This window comes from Poecilia formosa, unplaced genomic scaffold (genome assembly GCF_000485575.1).
Source record: "Poecilia formosa unplaced genomic scaffold, Poecilia_formosa-5.1.2 Scaffold1270, whole genome shotgun sequence".
In the NCBI taxonomy this organism is placed as follows: Eukaryota; Metazoa; Chordata; class Actinopteri; order Cyprinodontiformes; family Poeciliidae; genus Poecilia; species Poecilia formosa.
Genome location: NW_006801209.1, coordinates 7468 through 18162, shown reverse-complemented (window position 1 = coordinate 18162; position 10695 = coordinate 7468). Strand labels below are relative to the sequence as shown.

The 10695-nt window shown below is 37.2% G+C and overlaps 1 protein-coding gene and 1 long non-coding RNA gene across 2 annotated transcripts; one reads left to right on the top strand and one right to left on the bottom strand.

The window, feature by feature from the left end:
• Positions 1 to 181: 181 nt before the first annotated feature.
• Positions 182 to 6512, top strand: LOC103132743 (receptor-type tyrosine-protein phosphatase beta-like). The gene is made up of 10 exons (XM_007544539.2): positions 182 to 282; positions 396 to 477; positions 754 to 844; positions 1046 to 1122; positions 1207 to 1341; positions 2281 to 2403; positions 3408 to 3571; positions 3657 to 3792; positions 3869 to 3989; positions 5438 to 6512. Exons 3-10 carry the CDS (start codon positions 784 to 786, stop codon positions 5458 to 5460), a joined length of 840 nt encoding a protein of 279 aa, XP_007544601.2. The 5' UTR covers positions 182 to 282; positions 396 to 477; positions 754 to 783; the 3' UTR covers positions 5461 to 6512.
• LOC107835224 (uncharacterized) lies at positions 2245 to 6604 on the bottom strand. The gene is made up of 3 exons (XR_001661051.1): positions 6514 to 6604; positions 6379 to 6385; positions 2245 to 2257 (listed from the first exon to the last, which is right to left on the bottom strand). It is a non-coding gene; the product is annotated as an uncharacterized LOC107835224 (long non-coding RNA).
• Positions 6605 to 10695: the final 4091 nt, after the last annotated feature.

Below are 10695 nucleotides of genomic sequence, written 5' to 3'. Positions count from 1 at the left end.
TAAAAAAGACAAAATTATAAGTAACTTATTTTATGAAAATGATTCATTTATATTCATAAAAAAGTTCTAGTTCCCTGGCAGATTATTTCACTTATAATAAGATATTTTTCCCTTTTCATAGGTGAAACAATCTGCTTATCTTTCTCATCAATATTTAAGAATTATTGGCGTATATTGTTAAAAAAGCCCATTTCTAATAAACATGATAAATATATTTGTACATGTTAGTGTGAACATTAACTGACTGTTTCTGTTTCCCTGCAGTAATCGGAGGGTCACCAGGTGAGTTTCTCTGTAAATCTGAGGCTGAAGCAGCAGATTGTTGTTCACATGTTGTTCACATGTTGTTCACATGTTGTTCACATGTTGTTCACATGTCCCCCTCCTTCCTACAGTCCCGTCAAAGCGTGCCACTTTGAGTCCCATCTGAACAAACTGCAGGCCGACTCCAACTACCTGCTGTCTGAGGAGTTTGAGGTGATTTCAGATGAGAAATGTTTGCTGCTGTTTTTCACCTTAAACATTTTCCATCCTCTACTGCTGATGTAAATCATTAAAAAGTTAATTTATTTAAATAATTTGGCTGTATTTACAACATTAAAGAAAGTTTGGTAAGCAGAACCAGGATCCTGATCTGCTCTAGACTTTGTGCTTCATCCTGGTTTTTAGCTTTCTCAGCACAGATTGTAATTTCCCTTCGGTGCTAAGTGAACTCAGAACATTCCCTGCAGAGTGAATCTCGTGTTTCTGCAGGATCTGAAGGATGTGGGCCGCAACCAGACGATGGACGTGGCCAGACTGCCGGAAAACCGCGGGAAGAACCGCTACAACAACATCCTGCCGTGTACGTTTATTCAGCAACTCAATATCTGCTGAGAAATGACATGACATTTAATTTTTGAACCAACTTCAAAGATGTTTTCATAAAGAAACTAACAGTTTGTTTTCTAATAATGGAGTTGGTTTTGTCTAGTCAGATTTAATTAACTAATTAATTGTCATTAATTTCAAGCAGCTTCAGACCGATGTTTGTTTCCGTTTCCAGACGACTCCACCCGGGTGAAGCTGTCCTACCTGGAGGATGACCCCTGCTCTGACTACGTCAACGCTAGCTATATACCTGTACGCACACGCACAAACACACACACGCACAAACACACACACACACACCACACCAACATGCCCTCACTGTCCCTCCGCCTCCAGGGCAACAACTACCGCCGGGAGTACATCGCCACCCAGGGGCCGCTGCCGGGCACGAAGGACGATTTCTGGAGGATGGTGTGGGAGCACGGTGTGCACAACGTTGTCATGGTTACGCAGTGTGTGGAGAAGGGACGGGTAAGAACAGGCTGATGGAGATCAGGCCATCTGGACTGTTGGTTCTGGTTGCGCTCATCTTCCTCTTACTACTCAAAAATATCTTTAAGGTTCAAGTCAGGACAGTTTGCATAAGATGTTTTTCTTCCACTAAATTTTCCATTTATTAGTATCCAGAGACCAATAAATGAATTTATTTAAAGGTGCAAATGTAACATTCCATGTTGAGTTTCAACAATGTTTAATTTCCCTTTGAGATCAAACATTTACTCTCATTAAATCATTTTATTTAAAGTAAAGAAAAGCATAAAACACAGAAAGAGCTTGAAAACATTGTATTAAAGACGGTGTTGTTTTTATTTTAACTTATTTAGCATTCTGCACATGGGGGTTAAACAACAAAAACTCTTTGCTAAAGAAGCTAGATGTTCAAAAGAGGACTATAGCGAAGTATATTGATGGAAGGTTGAGTGGAAGGAAAAAATGTGGTAGAAAAATAATGTTTTATTGTCTGACATAAAGATGAGCCGACCTGAAGGCTGATCTCTTCCATGCTACGCTGCATTGATGCAGTAATTCATGCAGAAGGAGCCTCAACCACATGCTGACTGCAGATACTAGAAATAATGGATCCATTTGGACTTAATGAGCTGCAAACATCTGACTGTGTCTAGTTAACTTATTCAGAGAATTTAGAACTGCAGCTACTGATTATTTTAGTAATCAGTTATTTTACTCATTTGATAAAAAATCTATACATTCTGTAGATTTTTCATTTAACCACTTCAGCATATTTTAGACAATATAATCAATTCATTAAAAGACGCAAAAACAAATTAAATTAATTTTGAAATGTTTCTTTTTCCACTGTATGCTCCAGTTAGCTATTAATCGATTAATCAGTTCATCATGATTAACTGATTGGTCAGATGGTGAACTAGCGTGGCGTTCTGTTTGCAGGTGAAGTGTGATCAGTACTGGCCGGCCGACAAGGAGCCGCTGTACTACGGCGATCTGGTCATTCAGATGCTGTCAGAGTCCGTCCTGCCAGAGTGGACCATCAGAGAGTTCAAGATCATCTCGGTACAATTCAGCAACGATTTCCTGCAACTTCAAAACAATTCATTACAAATTAAAGGCGACCTTTTTGCACGTTTTTTGCTTCTATTTCAGTTTCAACTGCTTCTAAAAACAATCAAAAAGTTTTTAACAAAACTCACCTGAGCCTTTCATAACATTTAGTTGAATGATAAATTATCATTCATTATCAAAGGTTATTGTGATAAATGATAATATCGTTTAGTAAGTAATATAATGTTAATGGCATAATAATAATGCAAGAACACATTGTCAAAGTTCAATAAGCTTTAATTTCTAATGAACATTTAACACTGGAATTGGAAGACGATTTAAATATACCAAATAAATAAAATGAATCATGAAATTACTGTAAACAACATTATCCTTCCAATAAAGGGCTAGTTGAGACCAGACTGAAGAGTTTTATCTTCCAGAGAAAAACAATAAATCATGTTAATGAAAATTAAAGAGTTCATTTTAATTTAAGATGTGATTTATTGATTATTGAGACAATGAATCGGCTGCTTTTTGGCAATTACCATTACACATTACCTATCAACCAGAGCAGAGTTCTGCCCGTTACCTAGCAACCCCTGCTGAGCTCCAGCATGTTTGGTCAACTGGTTTTACCGCTGTATGAAAAGACAAAATGTTTAATTGTTGACTTACCATCCAGAAACCACTTCCTGCATTCTTGTTGGTTGTGCAGGAGGCCCCACGTCTGCTTTTCAAAGATGTACGGTTGCATAATTGCTCATCAGTTTGCAGACATTTTCACCTGCGAGTGTAAACATTGAGTTGGGGGCGTGGCCAGCAGCAGCTTATTTTAAAGTGACAAAACGCCCTAAAATCTTATTATCTAAGAATGATTTTGTGTTAAAATGTGATGGACATGTTTTGCATAGGCCATAGACGTTTCCTAACTTGTTGAGGGAAATGTAATATGTGACCTTTGACCTTTAGCGCCATCCTAGAGCAGAAACTGAACTTACTTCCTGGTTCTGAAGGAGAACAGCTGCAGTTATCCACGGATGATGCGTCACTTCCACTACACGGTGTGGCCCGACCACGGCGTTCCCGAAAGCACCCAGTCCCTGATCCAGTTTGTTCGGACCGTCCGGGACTACGTGGACCGCTCACCCAGCACTGGCGCCACCGTTGTGCACTGCAGGTGGGTCGGCGATAGGCGCCCGGACCTGCGGCGTTTAAACAGAACCGTATTGTTCTGGGTCGTTAACCGGGTTTTGTTCTGGCAGCGCCGGAGTCGGTCGGACCGGGACCTTCATCGCCTTGGACCGGGTTCTGCAGCAGCTGGACTCCAAGGGAGGCATCGACCTGTACGGCTGCGTGTTCGACCTGCGGCTGCACCGGCAGCACATGGTCCAGACTGAGGTACGGAACCAGAACCAGAACCAGACCGTAGCTCATTGGAGAACCCAGCAGTGTTCTGATCTGGTGTGTGTTTCAGTGTCAGTACGCCTTCCTGCATCAGTGTGTGAGGGACGTGCTGCGAGCCAGGAAGCACCGCAGCGAGCAGGAGAACCCGCTCTATCCCATCTATGAGAATTTCAACCCAGAATACTGCCGCGGTGAGTCCAGAACCAGAACCAGAACCAGGGCTCTGGTGTGGTTTCACTTAACTTTCGATTTAAATGTAGATTTTGTTTCAGTTAAGTGTTAAAAAAAACACTTAAATTATCAGTACCAGCTTGTTCCTGTAGGGGGAGCACATTCTGGACACCAGGGCCGGTCCAAACCTTTTTGGGACCATAAACAGATTTTAATCTGGGGCCCCCCATCCCAGCATCTCAACAGCAGATACTTCATTATTCCTAGACTACATTAAGTGTGTAACATTATAATTATTACCACTATTAGGTATTAGTTTACATCATACTGGATGTTTATTTATTTTAAGGTGTAGCAGAAAAGAAAATATGTAATAATTAATTTGCATTTTGAAATGCACAGTGGTGGCGTTTTAATGTAAGTATTTGAAAGTAAAGGATGAACAATGAATTACCAGTAAACAAGTTGGCAAGTTTAATATCTTTTGTCTTAAAATATGGAGCAGATATAAAATGTGCGATCTGTCGTTACGAATAAAATGAAATGATACTGTTGAGACCCTGAACTCTGATCAGAGTAAAAACTTCGGTTCTGGTGTGATTTGAATGCATATGTGAACACCAAGTGGACCAGAGCAGGAAGTGGACTACAGCGAATGGCATTCTGGGTACAACAACCAAAACAAATGTGCTAGCTTAGCACTAGTGGGAGAAATGTCTTTAGAGAAAGACAAAAGAGAAATCCTACAACTGATTAAAATTTGACGCCACTACATTATTGTTTACATTTGGTGAAACAGGAAGTTGAGCTCAATGCCTTCTTCAGAGGTTTTTGTGTTGTTTTCTTCAGAGGTTGTTGATGCAGCGCCTCCACAGGTGAGGTGAAAAAGAAAATTGCAACAGCTGAAAATGTAACAAATGTTGCAACTTTGGTTGAAAGTCAAACTTTTGTATCAGTTTTATAGATAATCTTCTAACACCTCAGTTTGAGTAGCTGCTTTTTGAATAAATACAGAAAAATTATAGAGAATTCACTTCCAGTCAGGCTTCCAGATATTAATTTGATATTTAAGTGATCGATCTGAATTAAATGTCAGTTTTCTTTTTTAATCCCTCGACTTGCTGCAGTCAATGGAAAACATTAAGAATTTATATTTTTGTAAACAGAAAAGTTTGAGATATTCAAATACAAAACAAGCAAAAATGACTTTCTGACACTAACAGAACTCTCACTGGTTTCTGTTAAAGTTCATATAAACTAGAAAATATCAGCGAGCAAACTAAACATAACTTCTAATGTAACAATCTGGACTAAGGAGAAAATAAATGTTGATTTAAATTAGAGGATTTATTAGAAATTGAACATTTCTTTGCTAATCCTCCTTCCTGTTTAGCTTAACAGCTTTATGAATTAATTTCATTAAATTTTTCATCACAACATCATTAAAATTGTGATTATTTCTCCTCAGATTTCATCTACAACGGACGTTAACAAGGCAACGGCGCTCAGCCAATCAGGAGAGAGGAAGCTCACCATGGAGACATGTTCAGTAACTGGTCGGACGTTAGCAGCTGAATAAAATCTCTTTCTTTGGTCGGGATCACCATTTTAACTGTGGTAAATCACCGTGGAAACCAAACTCATCACCAACAGGATTCAGGTTAAATGTGCTGTAAAAAAGACATTTTTACATGATATAAAACCAGTTTGTTGGGTTTTTTTTTTAAACCGATCGGTAAAAAATGCCTTCAAGTTCAGATGGTCGATCTGCTAAAAAGCTCTGCTGTAAATTATTATAATTATACTTTAGTGCCATGTAAAATCAGCTGTTTTATATGTTAAACTTTTCATGAGAAGTCAGAGAAAGCTGTTGCTGCACACTACTGGTCAGCTGGCTGAAACAAGGCTTACAAAAAAAAAACTAAAGTTAGCTAGCTACCTGAGCAGATAGCCTGACTAATTATCCATCTAATATCAGCTTGTTTTAATATTATTATTAGAGCAGAAAAACAAAATATAATGTGCACATGAAAACTGTTAACATTTCTGGGTGTTTATTCTAATTTTGTTTTTTTTGTTTTGCTCAATTTGCAGGAATGTTGGATATTAATTTAACTGGAATATTTGTTAGATTTGTGGCATTACTGTCAACCTGTAGCATTTCCACTCAAGACTGTTATTGTGTTGAAATTTCAAAATACAAAAATACATATTTATCAGTAACTTAATGAATTTGTTCAATTTATCCGTTATTTTTATGAGTTTTCTATCCAGAAAACTACCAGTAATGTTTTAATCTGAAAATATAAACAGGAAACTGTAAAAACCTACAAAGACTGACACAGGAAGTGGGGTTGAAGTTGACCCAGAGCAGACAAGGTGTGAAGGGGGCGGAGCCTGTGGTATGACATCATAGCTTTCAGCTCCTCTATGCTGATTCATGTTATTCCTAACATGGCCGATGCGACTGTTTGACTCAGTCAAAGCTTAGTTTTACTCTTATGAACAAGCTTGTTGTTACCATGATGATCTAACCAGGTTAACAAGACAGATGGTGACATCACAGACCGTCCAGCACGGAGAACCTTTGAGACCAGAATCCGGTTCGGTTTGTTCTGACCCATCAACCGAACCCTAATATGATCAATAATCAATACAAGTCCATCGTTTAAAGCCCAAACTAACCTCATATTTTCACAAATTTATCAGAGAAGCTAAATTTAAATCAGAATGTTGTTATAAATGGTTCTGAAGTTGTTTGAGAAAATAAATTGCCTATTTTTCTACTTTCTCTCCTCCATATAAGCTGTTTATTTAAAGAAAACCTCACACAATGCTGTATGTAAATATTGATGTAATAGTGGTTTTCCACTGCTGGGTTTATATTTGTGTTTTCATGCTAGATTTCTGCTTCAGACTTTTAACTTTCTGCCTCAGAAAATAACTGTTTAAAACAGCTTCAGAAAACAGTTTAAACACGCCTCAAGTTTCATTTTAATAAATCAGGAATCGGATAAAATGTTTTTTTTAATGTATTTTCTTTTCTTTTTCTTTGTAATACAAAAGCCATTTTAAATGTTTTTAAAAGTTATAAAAGGTCCAGTTTGAATAATGACATTTTATAGAAAAAAAATGTAAACAAGATTTAAGGATTGTATTTTAATATAAAATACTGTTTTTTAACCTGCCATCAGAAACATGTAAACTTGATTATAAAGCTCATTAAAATTAGCTGCCATTCCAAAGTTTGTCTTTGTTTTTCTTCCAGTTTGTCACGTACTCTGCGACCCGCTGAGACGGTTCTGATCGACTTTTTTCCAGGTTTTCTGAACATCTTGGGTCGCCGTTTCAGTCCAGCTCCCGACTCTGACCTTTACGATGGTGAATTAGGAACATTGCAGAGTTGATTTGCACCAAATAACTCCAAAATTTTCAAATTAAGCTCAGAAATTTGAGAAAATGTTGAAAATTTCTGCATTTCAAAAATCAAACTTTTTATTTTTGAAACTCAGAAATGTTCATGTATTTTCTAAAAGTCTACTGAGATTAATCTCAAAATTTCAGAATTTTTTCGTCAAAATTTTCCTGTTCTTTTTCTATTTATCTTTTTTATACAGTCTAACAAATATTGACCTGAAGAGAAAACAAATCTGCTGCAGATAAACTTCAGAATCCAATCATTAGGAATGACAACAAATATGCTGCTTGTTGTGTTGGAAGACGGAATAAAGTGAGTTTTTTTAATGAATAAATATCTTGAGTTATACAGACTGATACTGATTAGCAATCAAGGAAAATGTTTACTGTTTAAAAGTAAAAGAACCCAGTTAGACTTGTTCTACATTTTGTTTTTTTCTACTGAAAGAAAAACTTTCTTTAGAGATCAAACTGAGCAGCACAGTTGCAGCATTTTGCATCACTGGGGCTGAATGTTAAACTTGTGATTTCCACATTGATCTGGGCCACAGCGAGGCCGGAGCAGAACTGGGTGACCCAGTTGGAGCGCTGATGGAGGCGAGGAGCCCCGAATCCAGCTGGGCCTTCCCTCTGTGAGTGAAACACCCAGAAAAATGCAGTTTTATTAAACCTAACGACATGAATTTGAAAAGACAAGAAATGAAAATCAGCAGATGCTTTTAGTTTATGGAGGATCTTAAAATAAAAAAACATCTTGTTTAGTGAGAAGTTCAAACTTGTTTTAGATCAATTTAAAAGTAAACCAAACATCATGGTCACCGTTAATTATTAGCAACCTGGTATCTCACAAATGTAGAGTTTTAAATTCACGTGAAAGTAATTTATGTTTCTTGAACAGGTTAAGGATAAATGTGGGCTACAAAAAACGTACATAAAAGCTTTTGCACCAAATCATTATTGCTTCAGATTGGTCTGGTCATTTCAGAATTAATTGTTTTAGGGCCACTGTCTTTTAAAATCTAAATAAGAAGCTGTTTGCCGTGAAAACCATGACTCATAGTATATAATGTCAAATTTCAGCAAAAATGAATCATAGTATAGTATTATGTAAATGTTGAGCAAAAATTAGTCATAGTGTATAGTATGAGATAAAATTGTAAAAATGAGCAAAATGAGTCATAGTATAGTATGGCATAAAAATGAGCAAAAATGACTCGTATTATAGTATGATGTAAAATTGAGCAAAAAAGCTGCTATGTGTTCTCTCAGTCTCCCTTACTGCAGCCATTTCTGTGTTTATCCTCACCCTCATACTGTTTGCTCTTTTTTTCTCTTCTTTCTTCCTGTGCCCTCTCTGCAACTGGTCGAAACAGATGGCGGCACCTTGTTTTTTTTTTTTGTTTTTTTTTTGGCTCACTTTCTGTGAGAAGTTTAACATTTAGGGATGAACTGAGAGCTAAACCAGGAATAGATGATTACAAGGTAAAAGCCATACTCTGTACCCAGGTTTTTAAGCACATTGCTCTCCTAAAAATACACATCGATCTAAAATATAAAAACAAAAATTATACAGCATGGGAAGATTTACATTATAAGAAAAAAAACTGTCATTATTCAAAATAGCATCAGTTTAAAAATAAAAAGTGCAGCTGACAGCAGGGCCGAGCGCAAATCGTGACACCGCACCTACTAATGGCACTTCCGGTGGCAGGTGTCATTATGCGCCACAAGTGCCACTGTTTTCGGGGCTAGCGGTCAGTGTTGTCACTGCCTTCGTCTGACCTCGGCACCTCGTACTGGCACTTCCTCTGACACCTGCCATTAGTGCCACTCTTTTCGGGGATACCGGTCAGTGTCGTCACTGCCTTCGTTTGACTTCGGCTGACCTCGGCGCCTCATAGTGGCACTTCCGCTGACACCTGCCATCAGTGCCACTGTTTACCTTATTTGGAAATGGGACCATTGCACTCCGGAAGTGAAGGGGGCGCTATTTCCTATATTATCAGCGTTCTCCCGTTTAAATTTTCTTTTGAAATCTGTGATGTAGCTTCATCTGTAGGAAGGAGTTTCACTCAGCATGTATTTCAGCGTCTCTTTTTTATTTACTTTAGCGCAGCTCACAGCTTTTAACAAATTCCCTAGCTTTCTGTGTACTTTTAAATCTGCTTCTTAGTCGCATCTTTTCGGGCCTGCTACTGCCTCTAGTGGCGTGGGTTACACAACTAATATAATTATGTCACTAAACGAGAATATCACAAAATCTTTATTATTTACTATTAATTTCGCCATTTCTGGCAACGTGAAAGATAAATTGTCTTCTAAAATACCATATTTTTCTTCAGGATGTAGAGCTAATTAGGTGACATAAAGAACAACTTTATACATTATAAATAACATCTATATATCTCCATCACTTATAAGAGGAAGAAAAGAAATAAGACATGAAAAACATTATCAACAATAAAAATACCAAATACAAAATATACATGATAAATTTAATGAGCAAAAGTCAATTAATTAGGTTCACAGATGAATAACCAGGATTGTTAAACAAGCAATAATCCATATTTTTCTTTTGTTGGTAGAGTCCTATATATAGGAAAAAATATGATTAAACTATTTAGTCTTCCAAGGTGGAAATTTTGCTTTGACTCAAAGAATAAAATAAAACTAATTAATAGAATCATATCAACAATTTGTGCATCAAGTAAACACTTAGCATGCTACAGGTAAATGTTATCATTTAATTTGGCTAAGAATAATTATTGCACTGTCAGTGAATGACTTCTAATAGATGTCGCATATTTACCAGAGGAACACAATAACGCCTTCATGAGCTCAAAGTGACGAAAAAAAAGGATGGATGCTCTAAACAGTTTAGAGCAGCGGTTCTTAACCTGGGTTCGATCGAACCCCAGGGGTTCGATGAGTCGGTCTCGGGGGTTCGGCGGAGCCTCTGCCGCGGAGGTAAAAACACACTTGTGTGAAGTCGTGATGACCTTAATAGTAGGTAATGTTGAAAACAATAACACAATCTTAATATCAACAGAGATTTTTAAATTCTATAACAACTTGTATACCTCCAAATTCTCAGAACAAAAATCTCTTACCTTTTTTAAAAACAATTGAAACATTTATCCCTAAAATTGAAGATAATTTCAAACAAACTTGTGACAACAATATTACGATAGAAGAACTTGATAAGAACTTGTTTAATGATAATCGCTTATCATTAAGCAAAGCACCAGGTCCAGATGGACTCACAGGGAACTTTTATAAACACTTTTGGGAAGACATAAAATTTTTACT